The sequence below is a fragment of the Hemiscyllium ocellatum genome, chromosome 1 (genome assembly GCF_020745735.1).
Source record: "Hemiscyllium ocellatum isolate sHemOce1 chromosome 1, sHemOce1.pat.X.cur, whole genome shotgun sequence".
Taxonomy (NCBI): domain Eukaryota; kingdom Metazoa; phylum Chordata; class Chondrichthyes; order Orectolobiformes; family Hemiscylliidae; genus Hemiscyllium; species Hemiscyllium ocellatum.
Window position 1 is genome coordinate 151,312,427 of NC_083401.1, and position 19,746 is coordinate 151,332,172.

Genomic DNA, 19,746 nt, shown 5'->3' on the forward strand with positions numbered 1-19,746 from the left:
CAAAAATAAAATGCTCATCTGACATTGTGGGAAGTGCCATACTTCTAATTATCACAGTTTTGTTTCCCAGTTTTGAGAAAAGTGAACGTTCAATGAGTAACACAAAACACTCACTAATTCGGTCCTTGTCCTGTCTCTGAAGTCCATGAGCTTTTTTGTTGCGATTACCATTTTCGTGGAGTACTTTGAACCAGTCCTTAAGTCTTGACACAACTTCCCTGAACTCCCTGTCACCGCATTCTGCTGATAAAACATGAGATTGGTTATTAAAATGTGAGCAAACAACTTAAACATGTCAAATGATCATGATTTGCTTTGTTCTTTCACGTTGCTCCAAGTTCAAACCATCCAGCACTGTTCATCCTCCCAGGAGAAGGGTGCAACTATGTTTACAATATGCTTCACGACATCATAATCAGATGAACTGAAGATAAAAATGGGTTAGTTTAAGTTTTCTTCTTGTACTTCTGACATTGATGAGGTCACTGAGATTTTGTTTGAGAACTGACAGAGTTAACAAGACTTGAGCTTCAAGCAGCTCTGAGACTTACAGCTGCGAGTTGCTGGGTAGGGGCAAATTAAATATAAAACCATTTAATTTTCTTGTACGCGTGTGCTCTCCAAACAAGACATGTGGCCCATTTCAAAAGCAGAGGGGAGGTCATTAGAAGTACCAACCATTACAGGTGTGCAAATGTATTTCTAGTTTAGCAATTACGAATACTACTCAAACTCTTGTAATAGCAAAGATATTCATACTAAACTGAAACACTGCTGAGACAACATAATACTGCACTAACATAACTGAAGATTTTGAGTGACATTGTTCATGGGAGAAAGAGAGGACTGAAGATGCTGGAGATGAGTGTGGTGCAGGATCTCCAGCACCACACTTTTTGACACTGACATTGTTCATGGTAAGCTGAAGTTGTACTGTGAACAAAGGTATAATATAAAGGCAGGATTTGCATTGGTTAATCATCAAGGCTGTCCCAAACACTCCACAGGTGAATTATTTTGATGGCAAATAATTGCTGAATGCAGACAAACTGGCCAGTAAAGTCCCATAAAGAGTCCTCTGGAATATTTCATGCTCACACTGCATAACAAATACTTAATGAAAACCTTAATTTGAAAACTCACCTGGAGGAGTATACCTTCAATAACGTAACACTCCTTCACTAATGCACAGAGATGCTAGTTAAGATTATAAGATCATTAGTTAGGATCAGGGGTTGAGGGTACAGAACCCCTGATTAAAGATTTTCAGAAAAAAAATAGATATGTTGTTCATCTTTTACTGCAGATTTTCTTCATTTCTCTTAGATGTGGATGTTCTTTTCATCCAAGTAATATTCTCTTATGCATTCCTCATCTCTGTTCATGTGTAACCCAGCCTTGCTTAACAGAAATTTCATCACCCAAGTTCATTAACAACGCCCAACTGAAGGTGGAGTGTTTTTTCTTTCTGAAATAACCAGTTTCTTTGGTAATGCTTATTTGAAAACAATACAGAAGATGATTTGGTGATTTTAGTATATGACTGCTCGAGAAAAAGATGATCCGGAATCTGGGTTTTCCACTACAGCTGGTATTCCATTACAGACCTGTAGTAGTCTACCTCTAATACCCTGCTATCTGGAAGAAGCCATGAGTCTATTTGTCATTCCCTTTGAATGAATATAACTCAGCACCCTTCGTACGTAGCAGTGGAAGACACTAATAGGGTTTATACAAAGAGTTGTAATCAGATTTAAAGATGTGAGCCAGGATCATCCTGCGTGAGGAAACACTGTCACCTTGTTACTGTTTTAGCAGTATAATTCTTTTAGTAGTAATCCTACTTGGGGCACAATGAATTAGGACACAGTAACAAAATCACTAATCAAACCAATTATTGGAGATTTAACTAAGCAAACCAGCCTTTTCCCACAGTAAGTATCTACATTAAATAAGTCATGTGTTATCCAAAGAAAATAAGTCATGGATAATTTTGCCAACATCTCCAACTGAACCCAAGAGGGGTTGGAACCAACTTTCTCTGCAATGGATAAAGCCCACTACACTGCATCTATCGAAAGCTGCGAATCCCAGAAAAGCACTGGAGAACTGAAGCAACCACACTAACAATGGAAACTGAATAAAGATAATAGTTATATTTATGCCACACCAGTGCCAGATAATGACTAATCTTCAACAAGAGCAAACCTAACCTCGTGAAATTCAAAGGAATTAACATTACTGAATCCTCCACTACCAACATTCGTGGATCACCACTAACAAGAAACAGAATTAAAATCATTCTTCAATGTCCTCAAAAATCAAAATCCAAACAAAAAACAAAGAACTGCAGATGCTGGACATCTGAAACAAAGACAGAAATTGCTGGAGAGACTCAGCAGGTCTGGAAGCATCTATGGTGAGAAAGCAGAGTCAACATGGGACTAAACAGCAGATCAGATGCTAGGAGTCTTGCAGTCAGTAACTCATCTCTGACTCTCCAAAACTTGTCCACCAACTAGAAAGCACAAATCAGGATTGTAATGAAAACTTTTCACTTAGTCTTGATGGCTGCAGCTTTGACAATAATCTCATGAGTTTGAAGTGGCAGTAAGGGGTGTCTTTGGCCAGGGCAAAGGTGTTGGCCAGGGCAGGGAGGGAGGAGAAGGGATTTCAGGACAGTTGGATGAATAGGTGGCTTTGTGGGGATGGTGGTGTGAGATTCTGAGAGATGGTTGTGGGTTTAGGAAAGAGGCTGAGAGAGGCTTTAGGGGTAGCAGGCTGAAAGATAAGCATGGGCGGGGGGAGGAGGAGGAGGCAAGTGCAAAAGGTGAGAGTGAAAGAAGGGGGCTACTAGAAGTATGAAAGTGAGGAGGTATGGTGAAGGGAGAAAGGTCTGCAAAGGGGAGTAAGGGTGTGAGCAGGAAGCTGCCTGTGGGATGTGGGGAAGAGGAAGATGCATGAATCAGGATGGGAAGGAAGGCTACAACATAAGAAAGAATGGTTTTAAACCAGTTAAAGGCTAACTTTCAAATCACCAGGGTGATGGATTCTTGGAAATGAACGTGGAATGTCAAGTTTAAGATTGTCCAAGTTCATGAGCTAGCTGCTTAGAAAGTTTGTAGTGGATCGGATTGAAAACTGTCAGTTATTAAATTTAATTCTACAACTGAGATCCAAGATGCCATAAATAGGATTGTATCTGCCTTGTTAAAATGCTCCAGCTTTGTATAAGTGCGATGGAGATGCATTTGTGGTAACCTGTGCAAGTCTGTGTGTTTATGGTAATGTTTTTTTTGTGCATAGAAGTGGGTCAGTTATTTTTAAAAGAGATTTTTGTTAACATATGTCTGTTAGCATATAAATTTGAGTGCTGCGATATTTGAGAAATAATGTTTACTTTGTGTGCTGTGACTTTAAGTTTAATACAACAGTGATGATTATTAACAAAAACAGAAATTGCTAGAGAAACTCAGCAGGTCTGGCAGCATCTTCAGAGAGAAAGTACAGCCAACATTTTAGGTTCAATGAACCTTCTTCTGGCCCTGAAATGTTGACTCTGCTTTCTCTTCACAGATGCTGCCAGACCTGCCGAGTTTCTCCAGCAATTTCTGTCTTTGTTTCAGATGTCTAGCATCTGCAGTTCTTTGCTTTTTCTTTGGCGTTTGAGGACATTGAAGAATGATTCTAATTCTGATTTGTACGAGTATCTAAATACCCCAAAGGTCAACACAAATACAGAAAGTATTGTTCTAAGTGACAGCAACACCTCATAAATGGGTTAGTTAGAATGAAAAAGTGGTGCCTAAAAACCAAAAGTAGCATCTGAAAATTGAAAAGAGCCCTCTACAAAATCTCAAAAGGAATCTGCAACAAGGTAAAATTATTTTGATCTGGCTATATTTGGACCGAGGCTGGTGCTGCCCATGCCAAGATGGTACAGTCGGTAATCGGACATTCTTGGACCACAGCTGTTCAAGGCTGACCTCCATGGCCATCTGCAGACAACCACCTTGCAGCAATACCAGCCAAAGTCACACACAAGATCGATACTAAAGGAATGCATGTGAATGATTAGTTAAGATCTGGACACAAACTGGCATGCCTTAACTTTTAAATGTGGATTGGTGTGTTTATTTTGTGGTGGCTTTTATTTTGCATGATAGTGAAGTGGATGCAGTAGTAGTCAGTGAAAGAAAGAAAAGTAAACTGTCCAACTGTAAAATGGGGAAACCTGCAATTCGCATGAAGCAACCTACTCACTCTGCTCTCTTTTGACAAGGCAGCATGGTGTAGCACAATGGAGTACGGAAATGATAATAATGTAACTGATGATGTGACTCTGACATCAGTGAGAGAGATTGGGAGGAGACATAAGATTAATAACATGTAAAGAGAGATATCTTTGATACTACACTGGAGAGTGGGGAGGCCAATAGTTTCATAGAGTTTATAAGTAGATGCCTAAAACTTTGGGATATGAAGGAGCAGCACTGAATTATGCCAGTATAAATATTAGATTAAAGCATAGAATAAAACACAGCCAGCTCTCTTTGAATACAGGGAATACAGTAACCTCAAATATGTATTGGAGTTAAATGGTAAATTGCCAGATATTGTATGCATCTCTAGCTCTAATCAGGAAAGGTACCCAGTGGCTAAAATATATCAGGTGAGTGAAAGTGAGGACTGCAGATACTGGAGATCAGAGTCTAGATTAGAGTGGTGCTGGAAAAGCACAGCAGGTCAGGCAGCATCTGAGGAGTAGGAAAATCGACGTTTTGGACAAAAGCCCTTCATCAGGGTGAAGAGATAAATGGGAGGGGGTGTAGGGCTGGGGAGAAGGTAGCAAAGAGTACAATAGGTGGATAGAGGTGTGGATGAAGGTGATAGGTCAGAGAGGAGGGTGGAGCAGATAGGTGGGAAGGAGGATTGGCAGTTAGGACAGGTCATGAGGATGGTGCTGAGCTGGAAGGTTGGAACTGGGGTAAGGTGGGGGAAGGGGAAATGAGGAAACTGGTTAAGTCCACATTGATGCCCTGGGGTTGACGTGTTCTGAGGTGGAAGATGAGGCGTTCTTCCTCCGGTGGTAAGGGAGTGGCGGTGGAGGAGGCCCAGGACTTGCACATCCTCGGCAGAGTGAGAGGGGGAGTTGAAATGTTGGGCCATGGGTTGCTGGGGTTGATTGGTGCGGGTGTCCTGGAGATATTCCCTAAAGCGCTCTGCGAGGAGGCATCTAGCCTCCTTAATGTAGAAGAGACCGCATTGGGAGCAACAGATACAATAAATGACATTGGTGGATGTGCAGGTGAAACCTTGATGGACGTGGAAGGCTCCTTTGGGCCCTTGGATGGAAGTGAGGGAGGAGGTGTGGGTGCAGGGTTTGCAATTCATGCAGTGGCAGGGAAGGGTGCCAGGAGGGGAGGGTGGGTTGTTGGGGGACGTAGACCTGATCAGTTAGTCATGGAGGAAACAGTCTTTGCAGAAAGCAGAAAGGGATGGGGAGGGAAGTATATCCCTGGTGGTTAGGTCTGTTTGGAGATGGTGGAAATGTCGGTGGATGATGTGCTTCATGCTGAGGTTGGCAGGGTGGGGTTGGTAGGGTGAGGACTGGGGGAGCTCTGTCCTTATTGCAGTTGAAGGGTTGGATCTGAGGGCGGATGTGCGGGATGTGGATGAGATGAATTGGAGGGCATCTCAGCCATGTAGGAAGGGAAATTGCAGTCTTTAAAGGAGGAGGCCATCTGGTGTGTTCTGTAGTGGAACTGCTCCTTCTGGGAGCAGATACAGTGGAGGTGGATCACCATAGTCATCTTTACAGCCACAAAGAATGAATCCATGCCTGGTTCTTGGGTTACAGTGAGGCTGCGGAAGATGATGTACTTCACGCAGAATGTCCTTACTGAAGCACAGACAACTTAAGGTTTGGACAGAATCTTCCTGAATCCGTTGAGATGGAGTTATCTGTGTGAGGGTGGGGAAAAGGCTATAGGAAAAATAATAAACTGCTCCACTGGGTCGGTTACTCAAAGTATTGGTACCTCTTGACGATTCTCCTGGGGCAGGCTAGGAAACAAACCAGCTGCTGCATTCACTAAAGTAAGATGCCTCTTAGTCCAACAAAGGTCCAACTTAGGAGTAGTTTGAGCCAACAATCCTGTTTTCATGACAGAGAAGTGCACCCTACCCCAATATCTTAATGCTACCAAATCAGTTGTGGTGGATTCGCAGTGGTGGGGAAGTAACCATTATAGACAGGTGGTTTTGCGCCTCAATAGTAAAGTTATGTGAATAAAAGGCCATAACTACATTTATGAATAGGCCTGTGAAAGAGATTTCCCTCTAAACTGTTAGCTGTATGAGCCTTTGGCCTTTTCATTGAAAGCTTCAAAGTAGAAAGCTGACTGAACCTCTTTTTTGAGGCCCTCTCTGTTCTCCTAGCTGCTTCAGCAGCTTGTATGGATTTTGAGGAAGCTGCAGGTCCAAAATTACTCAGGATCATTTGATTGGGCCTCTGGGTTCCCTCGGCTCTTTGCCATTATAGATTGGATGGCGCTTCCTGAGATCGCTCCTTAATTGGCTGCCACTGGGAAACATTGAGCCATGGCAAACTCTGTGCTTTCGAATTGAGCTCAACCTTGTAGTCCCAGTGATCCCAGCATAATCCTCCCTTATTGGTTTTCATCAATAATGCTGAAACCCTCATATACAACCTCTGGCTTAGAAACCTGTCCTTTTCCACATTCCTATTTTTCCTTACTCTGACTTCACTTGGTCAGCATGGTGGGTCCATGGTTAGCACTGCTGCCTCACAGTGCCAGGGTTTGATTCTACCCTCAAGCGATTGAATGTGTGGAGTTTGCACATTCTCTCCGTGTCTGCATGGGTTTCTTCTGGGTACACCAGTTACCTCCTGCAGTCAAAGATGTGCAGGCTAAATGGATTGGCCACGGTAAATGCGGGGCTCCTGGGATGGTGGTGGTGGTGGGGATGGTGTCTGAGTTGGACACTCTTTGGAAGATCGGTGAGGATTAAATGGGCTGAATGGCCTGCTTTAACGCTGTAAGGAGTCTATGATTCTATGACCTCAGCTCATTCTCCACGTCTTACCGTATTCCAAGGTAAATATCTGCTGGTGACTTCAAGTCTAAAGGGAGCAAGTTGCTGAGAAAGTCAGTGAAAAATTATTTGACACCGGCTATGCCATTACAACTTTAAAACAGTATAGTAAGCAGCAAACACTTGTACATTCATAGCAAAATTCAGTTGAAATTGATCAATCTGAAATTAAACTATTTGATGATCTTCAAATAGTGATGGTTAGGTCCTCCCTTGCTACTAAATTTAAGGTTAATTGAAGCACTGAGCTCCAAATTAGCAATGCTTGAATCAAAATAGCATTACATGCACAACAATCCCTGCCTACTCTATATATTCTTAGTGCATGCTCAAAGTTCCTTTCTGGAACCAAAACTGCATCCAGCAAAACTCACACCATTGTGTTCAAATGCCATTTAGATTTCGAACAACATTCTTGCTGCTCATAATAAATGGTGCTGCGCATCTGCATTTTGTCACATACATCCTGATTATTGCGAAATTATCCATCAAAATTCTATTCAATTTTGCTTTCATAAACAAAGTGAGTAATACCAGTAATTTTCCTTTGATTTTCAATGTAATCAGCTCAGCAGTGTTTATAGTTGAATAGTGAAGATGAAACAATCATGTAGTCCATGGAAAATCAAATTTCACTTTGCTCCAATACACTGCCACATGCACAAGGATGATGCACAATATTGAAATAATGCTTCACACTGAGCAAACCATGTTTTATGGTTCAGTTCAAAGTATGAGGAACTGCTATCAAGATGTAACTAAAAGCCTAACTAGGATCAAGGTGCATTCAAAACTACCATAAATTGAAAACTGAGACAAAACTGCCGATATTTAAAAACTGGATTAAAAAAATTATAGAACGGTGAATAAACAAAGACATATCATAACCAATATCATAGTGTGGAGCAGTACCAAGGATTCTAACCAAATGAAAAATGTACACAACCTAAAGATTCAATTCTCTGCACTTCTGTGAAATTAAGTTGGACGCTTCTGTTAATGAATACAATAAATTAGCTGGACTGAATGGCATGTACAGTCAGAGGACTTCCAATTTAGAAAAACTGCTCTTACTCTCACGATACATGGAAACCCAGTGCAATAACAGAAAAGTGTATTGTCTTAGACTTCTGGACTTTCTGACAACAGAACTGGAGAATAGAAAAATACAACACTTTAAAAACCTAATGCTGTTTCTACTTCGCATTGTCATTAGATGCCCGTTTGTATCTGTATCTGTATGCAATGTTTAGTAAAACCTGTAAAAAAAATCCAAAAGACTCATTTCTTGAAAATGTTATCTGATTTAAAAGGTATTGGGTAGGCAGAGGATTTATCAAGTTTTGAAATCCAGTAGTTGAAATTCCACTGCATTTTATTAATGAACTGGTTAATAGTCAAGATGCAGGTTTTTTTTACTGGCTATTCACTCATTTGTTAACTTATTTAGAACACATTGACTGATTATTTTGTTAAAATAGGAAACAGGATGTGGGAAACAAGGACAAGAAAAGCTACTTGTATTTACTGGTAGCATAGGCACACATTCAATGAACATAGCTCAAAACTGGAATGTTTACCTGTAATTTTGATTTGTGGGAGCTATGGGCTTTCTGATGAGGTACGCTGAAGATGCAGAAAACTTGCAGTGCTGCATGGCACAAGCCTTCTTATATTACTCATTTAAGGCATTTCCTTGGCTCTATCAGAATTAAGTTAAATCCTTGGCACTAGACCAGCTCTCAAGTACTTTTCAAGGCTGGGGCTAGGAACACTTCTGCAGATGCACAGCAACTAGAAAGAGCATTAAACAATTTAATTGACCTTCTGATGGTATTATCCCTCAATTGTGTTTTTTTTGGCCACTTTTGTTCTTTGCCATTACATCATTGCCTGTCGCACTGGTCTGAATGTTTAATTGTTGCTTTCTTCTTAATTCAACTATGATGCTGGACTCCCAGAATTCAAAAGGACTTGACCTGGCACAGACCTGGTTGCTTTCTGCTTGTGCATAAGTTTTCCCTGTTACATTGCTGCACAAAGAACAGAAAAAAAATTAGGCATTTTCAAATATCATGCTAGCAGGAAAAGAAGTGTAGCTGTCACTTTCGGAAACTGCATCAGTATCTTTCTGCTGTTGCCCAGGAAATCCAACATAGTCATCATTTAAGCACAGCTGGTGTGCAAGCCACATAATGGATAAGAGATTGAAATGTGAAATGATAGTTCTGTTTATCTCACCATACAGGCAGTCTGACCTATTCAGAATTTTCAGCACTTTAAAAGTACACTCATTCGATGTGGGTGGCATTGGCTAGGCTAGCATTTATTTCCAATCTCAAAGTGCCCTGGAGAAGGTGCCCTGGAGATCACATTTGCCAGCAGCTACCTAGCTCTTATATTACTTTCAGATTTAGCATCAAACGTATGGTTTCAGGTCTGGTGTAGAACACATAACACAATCTTAACTGGAGCCTTAAAAAGGCCAATCCAAAGATTGAGCTTGTATGAGCATGAACAAAGGGGAGTTTCACCATGGATAAAAGGTAGTCCAGGGCTACACCAAGTTATAACAGCATTTCCCCATGTTACGGAAGTCAAAAACTAGAGGACATAGGTTTAAGGTGAGAGGTGAGAGATACCAGAGAGGCAGTTTTGTAAACACAGAGAGCGGTGAGAGTGTCTGAAACAGGTTGCCAGAGGTAGTGGTGGAAGCGAATACTATTTTGTCATTTCAGAAACATTTAGACAAGTGCATAGGTATGGGAATATATGGACCAAACACAGGCAAATGGGACTAGTTTAATTGTGAAAACTGGGCTGGCAGATAGAAGAGGAATTGTGGTCCGCTGAACTATTTGGTGAAACAATTAAGTATCAGTGACATGCCACACAATACCTCGAAGTGAAGGAGCCATTGGGAAGTAGTGACCATAATACAATAAGCTTCAATCTGCAATTTGAAAGGGAGAGGGTACAATCGGAAGTGACAATATTTCGGTTGAATAAAGGGAACTATGGAGCTATGAGGGAGGAGCTGGCCAAAATTCAATGGTGCAATACCTTAGCAGGGATGACAGTGCAGGAACAATAGCAGATATTTCTGTGTATAATGCAGAAGATGCAGGGTTAGTTCATTCCAAAAAGGAAGAAAGATCCGAGGAGGAGGCAGGGGTGGCCATGGCTGACAAGGGAAGTTAAGAAACATATAAAGTTAAAAGAGAAAAGGTATAACATAGCAAAGATAAGTGGGAAAACGGAGGACTGGGAAGTTTTAAAGAACAACAGAGGATTACTATGAAGGAAATATGCAGAGAAAAAAATGAGGTACGAGGGTAAACTGATCAAAAATATAAAGGAGGACAGTAAAAGCTTTTTGAGGTATGTGAAAGGCAAAAAAAATGGTTAAGACTAAAATTGGGCCCTTGAAGACAGAAACAGGGAAATATATTATGGGGAACAAAGAAATGGCAGAAGAATTGAATTGGTACTTCAGATCTGTGTTCACTGGGGAAGACACAAGCAATCTCCCTGAGGTAACAGTGGCTGAAGGACCTGAACTTAAGGGAATTTATATTTGCCAGGAATCGGTGTTGGAGAGACTGTTAGGTCTGAAGGTTGATAAGTCCCTGGGGCCTGATGGTCTACATCCCACGGTACTGAAGGAGGTGGCTCGAGAAATTGTGGATGCGTTGGTGATTATTTTCCAGAGTTAGATAGATTCAGGATCAGTTCCTGTGGATTGGAGGGTGGCTAGTGTTGTACTACTTTTTAAGAAAGGTGGGAAAAAGAAAGCAGGAAATTATAGACCAGTTAGTCTGACTTCAGTGGTGGGAAAGATGCTGGAGTCTATTATAAAGGATGAAATTACGACACATCTGGATAGGAGTAACAGGATAGGTCAGAGTCAGCATGGATTTATGAAGGGGAAATCATACTTGACTAATCTTCTGGAATTATTTGAGGATATAACTCTGAAGATGGACGAGGGAGATCCAGTAGTGTACCTGGACTTTCAGAAAGCTTTTGATAAAGTCCCACATAGGAGGTTAGTGAGCAAAATTAGGGCGCATGGTATTGGGGGCAAAGTACTAACTTGGATTGAAAGTTGGTTGGCTGATAGGAAACAAAGAGTAGTGATAAACGGCTCCATTTCGGAATGGCAGGCAGTGACCAGTGGGGTACCACAGGGATCAGTGCTGGGACCGCAGCTTTTTACAATATATGTTAATGATATAGAAGATGGTATTAGTAATAGCATTAGCAAATTTTCTGATGATACTAACCTGGGTGGCAGGGTGAAATGTGAGGAGGATGTTAGGAGATTACAGGGTGACCTGAACAGGTTAGTGAGTGGTCAGATGCATGGCAGATGCAGTTTAATGGGGATAAATGTATGGTTATCCACTTTGGTGGCAAGAACAGGAAGGCAGATTACTACCTAAATGGAATCAATTTAGGTAAAGGGGCAGTACAAAGAGATCTGGGTGTTCTTGTACACCAGTCAATGAAGGTAAGCATGCAGGTACAGCAGATAGTGAAGAAGGCTAATAGCATGCTGGCATTCATAACAAGAAGAATTGAGTATAGAAGCAAAGAGGTTCTTCTGCAGCTGTACAGGGCCCTGGTGAGACCACACCTGGAGTACTGTGTGCAGTTCTGGTCTCCAAATTTGAGGAAAGACATTCTAACTATTGAGGGAGTGCAGCATAGGTTCACGAGGTCAATTCCTGGAATGGTGGGACTACCTTACGCTGAAAGACTGGAGCGACTGGGCTTGTATACCCTTAAGTTTAGAAGATTGAGACATATAAGATTATTAAAGGATTGGATACTCTGGAGGCAGGAAACATGTTTCCGCTGATGGGTGAGTGCCGAACCAGAGGACACAGCTTAAAAATACGGGGTAGACCATTTAGGACAGAGATGAGGAGAAACTTCTTCACCCAGAGAGTGGTGGCTGTGGTGGAATGCTCTTCTGCCCCAGAGGGCAGTGGAGGCCCAGTCTCTGGATTCATTTAAGAAAGAGTTGGATAGAGGTCTCAAGGATAGTGGAATCAAGGGTTATGGAGATAAGGCAGGAACAGGATACTGATTAAAGATGATCAGCCATGATCATGTTGAATGGTGGTGCAGGCTCGAAGGGCAGAATGGCCCACTCCTGCACCTATTGTCTATTGTCTATAATACCCTGCTTTACTGATTGATATTAGCAGTTAAATATGATCATGTAATGTTCATTTCCAGCATTCTTGTTTTACTAGTTCTTCACATATTTTTTCTTTGCCAGGATTTCTTACGTAAAACAGTTAATTCATGGAAATAGGCCATCAGGCCCATCAAGTCTGCACTGACCTTATGAAGAGCATCACACCCAGACCCAACCCACCACCCAATCCCCATAAACCCACATTTACAATGGCTAACCCATCTAGCCTATACATCCACAAACACGACAAGACAACTTAGCATAGCCAGACCACCCAACCTGTATCTGTGGGTAGAAACCAGAGCTCCCAGTGGAAACTAATGCAGATAAAGGGGAAACGTGCAAACTCCCTTTGGACAGTGACTCAGTGCTGGAATGGGGTCTGTAGTATTGTGAGGCAACAGTGCTAACCACTGAACTACTGTGCTGTCCATATTTGTGAATCTTCTAAACAACGAAACCTCAGAGGATCTGATCTCTCATGAGGGTGTACCATTGCTTGAATGCCATTGCTGGAATGCTTTTGGAACAGCCTGTGGTACAGTCTACTAGAGAACAGGCTATACTGAATTTCATAATGTGTAATTAGGTACATTTGATTAGTGAGCTGGGGTGAAGGAACTCCTAGGGGACAGTGGCTGCACTATGATAGAATTCACTCTGGGAGGGAGGAGCTGAAATCAGATGTAACAGTACTACAACTGAATAAAGTTAACCCCAAAGACATGGGGGAGAAGCTTGCCAGAGTTAATTGGAACGGGAACCTAGCAGGGAAGATAGTGAAATAACAATGACTGGTGATTCTCGGGGTAATTCAGGAGGCATTGCAGAAATTCATCCCCAGGAAGAAGGAATGTGCTAAGGGGAGGACAAGGCAACTATGGCTGTCAGGGGAAGTCAGAGACACCATAAATGCAAAAGAAAAAGCATACAACCATGGTGAAGATTAGTGGGAAGCTAGATGATTGAGAAGCCTTTAAAAACCAGTAGTGGATAACTAAATAAAGCAATGAGTGGAAAGGATGAAATATGAGGGTAAGCTAGCAGGTAATATCAAAAAATTGCAAGAGTTATTTTTAGATAGCTGAAAGATAACTCGGTTGGAAAAACGAGGCTGGATAAGTAAGAATAGGAAACAAAGAAATTGTGGAGGAACTGAATAGGTACTTTGCAACAGTCTTCATGGTCGAAGACACCAGCAGCACACCAGAACATCAAGACAGCAGGGCAGAGGTGAATGTAGTAACTATCACTTAGCAAAAGGTGGTGGGGAAGCTGAAAGATCTGGAAGTGATAAACACCCTGGACCAGATGGACTACACCCCAGAGTTAATGAGATAATTGAGGAGATTGTGGAGGCATTGGTGGTAAACTTTCAGGAATCACTGGAGGCAGGGAGCGTCCCAGAGGACTAGAAAATGGCTAACATCACACTATTGTTTAAGGAGGGAATGAAAGAGGCAAAAGAAGATTATAAGTTGGTTAGCATGATCACAGTCATTGGTAAGATTTTGAAGTTCATTATTAAGGATAAGATTGTGGAATACTTGGAAATGCATTGTAAATGGGGCTGAGTCAAATGGCTTGTCAAGAGGAGGCCATACCTGACAAATCTGTTAGAATTCATTGAGGAGGTAATGAGCAAGTTAGACAGAAAAGAGCAAGTGGACATGATTTGTTTAGAATTCCAGAAGGCCTTTGACAGAGTGTGCACAAAAGGCTGCTAAATAAGGTTGGTACTCTTGGTGTTTGGGATAAGGCACTGACATGGATAGAGGACTGTCTGACTGGCAGAAGGCAGAGTGTGTGGATAAAGGGTGTCAGGATAGCAGCTGGTGACTAATGGAGTTCTGCAAGGGTCAGTATTGGGGTCATAATTATTCACATTATTCATTACCAATCTGCACGAAAGAACAGAGGACATTGTTGCTAAGTTCGCAGGTAACCAAGTTTACTACTTTGCATCATTTTCCTTTATTCAATGAATGAGAACTGATTGGGGAAGGAAGGGAGGGCATGAGATCATACCTTATATACTGTGTACAATTTGCTCTCTTGATTTAAAAAGGGACATAACTGCACTACAGTGTGCAGAGAAGATCCAGTCAGTTAATTGTTGGAATGAAGTAGTTTTATTCTGAGGAAATGTTGGGCAGTATGGGACTGCATCCATTGGAATTTAACACAAGATGCTGAGGTTTCTTGACAGTGTGGATGCTGAATTAATAGGTTCCTTGTGCAGGCGACTCGTACTGGACACAGATGGGGACATAGAGTAAAGATTAGAGTGGTGCTAGAAAAACAGGACAATTGATGGTTTGGGCAAAAGCCCTTCATCAGTTTGCCCGAAATGTTGATTTTCCTGTTCCTGGGATGCTGCCTGACCTGCTGTGCTTTTCCAGCACCACTCTAATCTTGATTTTAATCTCCAGCATCTGCTGTACCCACTTTCGCAGATGGGGATATATACTGGGGTGGTGGTGATAGAGTCACCCTGATTACTTTCCACTCAAATGATCATTTTTGATACCTAAATATCAGTTTGCACATTTGGATTGAATTTGATGTCAAAATATGGCAATCACAAGCAATGTGCATTGATGAATAATGAAAAAGTAATTTAAATTACACTTTATAATGCAAAGTGATTACTGATAGTTTTTGAGTGCATTTGATGCACTCAAATGATGTCAATATTTTCTCATAGGAGGTGCTGTCTGAGAGGCAAATAATTGCCAGAACATCAGTTAGCATATTTTGCTAAGTGATCTTTCACACTCATCTGAGAGGTTAGACTTGATCTCAGTTTAACACTTCTATAAAAAATCAGCACCTCTGATAATCAAGCAGTCTCTCACTACTGCACTACTGAGTCAATATATATTTTGTGCTGGCATTTCTGAAGTAGAACCCAAACCAACAATCTTAGGATTCAAACTGAAAATGTTAAAACTGAGCCACCTCAATTAAGTTTGTAATTTTGTATGAAGAAAATTTAAAGGTAAATGGAAGAAGAATGGGGATCCTGATATTTCTGATAAAGGATCTAAAGCTTTGTCTTAGGAGTTGGTTTGGTGCTGTGACAGGGCAACTTTATTGGGTTGGGAAATCAAAAGAAGTCTCTTCAATGTCCTGTAGAATGTAAGTCAGGTTTCTTTCCAAAGATAAATTGACCGACAGGCACGGACCTTTGGTTTTGTGAAGTCTCCATCAAAGAACTAAAGGAACAGGAGATTCGATGTTTCGGGCATAAGCCCTTCTTCAGGGCATAAGCCCTTCTTCCTGAAGAAGGGCTTATGCCCAAAACGTCGAATCTCCTGCTCCTTGGATGCTGTCTGACCTGCTGCGCTTTTCCAGCAACACATTTTCAGCTCTGATCTCCAGCATCTGCAGAGCTCACTTCCTCATCAAAGAACTAAAGTCTAGGATGGCAGGTAGATTGTGGATAATTAGCAAGTTACATACCTAATGAATGAATTTTTAAAAACATACTGTTTAAACTTTAGTCAACACTTGAATCACAAGGTTTTATGATTTTCATAAAGAATGTCTCCATTTGAGTTAAGAGGTGGAATATTTTGATTCAAACTTATTAGAAATATCATTTATTCTCTCTGCTTTTTAAATACTGATAAGGGAGCCAAGCGTCGTGGTCAAGTATTACTTTATTGTGGAAGTAAGATGATTGTGAAGGAAGGGTGGAGGTTGCTGGGGGAATGAGTAGTCTATAAATCCTTCTTGCAGGAAAAGTGCATACTTTATAGTGGTCTTGGAGGTGTGAAAGCCACCGAGGTGGGAAGCCAATAGGTTATGGGCTATTTGGGATGAGAAGTGAAACATGTGCAAGATTAATGGGAGTATCTTAGGCAGGAGGGAAACATTTCTGCTGGTCTGATTCACATGTCAGTTAGCTCATAGAATCAGTCTCTCAATTCCTTTCAGCAGCCAGTTTTCCTTAGCTTTGGGAAATCCAGTTGCCTGATTTTGACTAGGGAATGACTGCAAAAGTAAAGTTACCATCATTATAATAGTAAAACAGTCACCATTTCTTCTGCCAGTGGTTTGTGTTCCCACACCTCCTATTGCCCATGTTAGAATTGGAAGTTGCATTCAATTCCTCATAAAAAGTTTTGGCAAACTCTGCTCTGAAATGACCCTATCTATATTTGGAAGTGAAAATTCATCCTTTTTAATTCAAGTACTACACCTTACCTTTTCAGAATACAACAATACAAGAATAAGACTTAGAAATGGCCATTTAAGTCCATCACGTCTACTCTGCCATTCAGAATTATCATGACTGATCTTCCACCTAACCATACTATTCCCATACCCCTTAACTCCCTGGAAATCTAAACATCTATCAATACATGTCTTGAATATGTTCAATCACTGATCATCTACAACTCTCTATGTACAAAATCTCAAAGATTATTTCTTTCGTTGAAGAAATTTGCCCTCATCTCAATCCTAAATACTTGGCTTTTTACCTTAAGACTGTTATCACTTATTCTAAATGCCTCAGCCAGAGGAAACATCCTTCCAGAAGCTACCTTATTAACATCCTTTAAGAACGTAGTATGTTTCAGAAAAGTTACCTTCCATTTGTCTAAATTTCAGGGAATATACTGTCAGACTATTCATCTCTCCAGTTTAATTCCTTTATGCCAGACTTCAATCCTAGGAACATTTGTTTCACTTCCTTCAAATCTTGTATATTCTTCCTAGGTCAAGGCACTAAAATTGTACACATTATTTCAAGAATGATCACATCAGGGCACCATATATTTGCAGTAAGACCTGTTCACTCATACTCAAATCATTTTTAATAATGGCTACCATGCCTGTCATTTTCTTTATCTAAACGTTAACTTCCTATAGTTCAGGTACAAAACACCCAGGTCCTTCTGAGTATCAATTTTAGCCAAAATCCAAAAAAAATGCTTTGCTTCTATTTTTCTTTTCAAATGAATTGTTTATAAATGAACAATTCCTTATTCAATATTCCATCTTCTAAATCCTTGTCCACTCAATCTCATTGCTGTCTCTTTGTCTTCTACTCACACCACACTTTCCCACCTAACTTCACTCAGAGCATTTATTGGTCAGGACAATGAGTACAGGAGTTGGGAGATGATGTTGTGGTTGTACATGACCTTGGTTAGGCCATTTTTGGAATATTGTCTCCCTCCTATATGGTGGATATTGTGAAACTTGATAGGATTCAGAAAAGATTTAAAAGGACGTTGCCAGGGTTGGAGGATTTGAGCTATAAGGAGAGGCTGAATAGGCTGGGGCTGTTTTCCCTGGAGCGTCGGAGGCTGAGGGGTGACCTTATAGAGGTTAATAAAATAATGAGGGGCAAGGATAGGAGAAATAGACAAGGTCGTAGAGGGCATAGGTTAGGGTGTGCAGGGAAAGATTTAGAAAAGACCTAAAGGGCATTTTGTTTTCGTACATATCATGTATGGAATGAGCTGCCAGAAGAAGTGGTGGAGGCTGGTACAATTACGATATTTAAAAGACATCTGGGTCTTGAATAGGAAGAGGTTAGAGGGATATGGACGAAGTGTTCGCAAATGGGACTAGATTCATTTAGGATATCTGGTCGGCATGGATGAGTTTGACTGAAGGGTCTGTTTCCATGCTGTACATCTCTATGACTCTATCAGCAACACTCGACAAAAATAGACTCAACCCTCTCATTGAAATCATTGATATAAATTGTGAATTGATGATGCCCAAGTACTGATGTCAGGCTTGCATTCTCTGTCCTTGCTCCTTACTTTCTCATACAGTGGGGTTACATTTGCTAATTTCAATCCATATTGACTGTTGTAGAATCCTTGGAATTCTGCACTGTTTTCTACATTACAACAGTACCTAATTTTTAAAGGTATTGACTGTAAAGCACTTTAAGGTACTTGAAGGTCATGAAAAGCATTATATAAATCTAAGTCTTTCATCCTGGAAGATCAAAACCAAAAGGTGAACTATCTCTAACAGTGAAAGCATTAGGATGCACACCATCTGTACCGGGGGTTGGACAGCTTCTAAGTCATCCTATTAATTTCTCCAGGAATACTTTTTTTTAAAACTGATATTACCTTCAAGTTTCCCATTTTCATTAGAAATTTGATTTCCTACTATTTCCAGATTTTTTTTCTGCCATTTCCTTATTCCCTATTATAATTTCTCCTACTCTGAATGGTAAGGGACTTTTGTTTACTTTGCAGATGCTGACCTTTTATTGTGACTTTTTTACTTTTTTTTGTCTTGCTTACAATGCTTTATTATGTAGTCTGCTTCTCCTCAATGTCCTTTTTAAAGTTTACACGAGTATACCAAACAAGAGCTTAGTAACTAACAATTCTAAAAATAAATCATAAAAACAAACCACTGATTAGAATGGTTACTGCTCGCATTAATTCACTTCACTAATATACAGGATCATATTGAATTCTATTTCCTTATCACAGAATTAAGTTGAAGGATCGAAAGCTATCAGTGACCAAATCAACTGCATTATCCTGACAACAGGAAAATGGTTATCAGAAAAATGGTCTCCAAAGACTGTTGATATTGATGTTTGATATTCGCATCTTTCTGTTTAAAATGTGTTATTCAGGCTGCTCAAGGAAATAAGGCGGCCAATAAGATAGCGAAGGATCATGCAGACCTGGTCCGAGTGACCCATGCATTAGATATTTCAGAGACATCCCAGGCCAATCGACCCAGCAAAGTCTTCTTCATTGATATCTGGAACATGAGTTGTAAGTGGGACAGCTGTCCCATCGTTTACTTAAAAAAACAGCCTAACGTAAGTCATACACTCGGAATTACAACTTACAGCCAATGCTCTTGTTTCCTTCATCATCCACCCTTTCTCCTCAGCAACACACCCAGAGGTGGAAGTACAGTTTGTACAGTTGGAAAGAAATGAGTCTGCAAGTCCTCAACACTGACGCCAAACCCTATGTAAGTCTCACTTCATCGAAGCATGTAAATCTCAACTGGTTATCACTTACCATCTTCCATCGGGTAATGAAAACATAGTCTTCCAAGTTGTAAATCATTTGGGGCCAACAATGGTAAAATGCCAACCAGGAGGATTCCTCAATGCCCATTGCCCAGAGTGACTTGGAGGCAACACTAGTAAACTGCATTGGCCAAATCCTGAAGGACGCAACTGCTAGAGTGGGCATGTAACTTTTATCTCATCCTTACTAATCAACCTGTCACCACTCCATCTGTCCATGAGATTATGTGAAGGAGTGACCATTACACTTTACACTGACAACACATTGCACTGAACTGCCACTGAATTAAATGGGATGGAGCAACTAAAAACCATGCATCCATGAAACTCCATTGATCAACAGCAGATTGTAATTATCCACAAACCTAACCTCACTGCT

The 19,746-nt window shown here is 40.8% G+C and overlaps 1 protein-coding gene across 2 annotated transcripts in view; it reads right to left on the reverse strand.

The window, feature by feature from the left end:
- The window catches only part of LOC132820599 (testican-3-like), a 525,001-nt gene that overhangs the window by 60,621 nt on the left and 444,634 nt on the right, over positions 1-19,746 (reverse strand). The window contains exon 7 of one of the 2 annotated variants that reach the window (XM_060832813.1): positions 115-240. In XM_060832813.1, the coding sequence (XP_060688796.1) occupies positions 115-240 (126 nt within the window). Of the gene's footprint in view, positions 1-114; positions 244-19,746 lie in introns of both variants that reach the window. The other variant, XM_060832807.1, reaches the window with a different exon arrangement.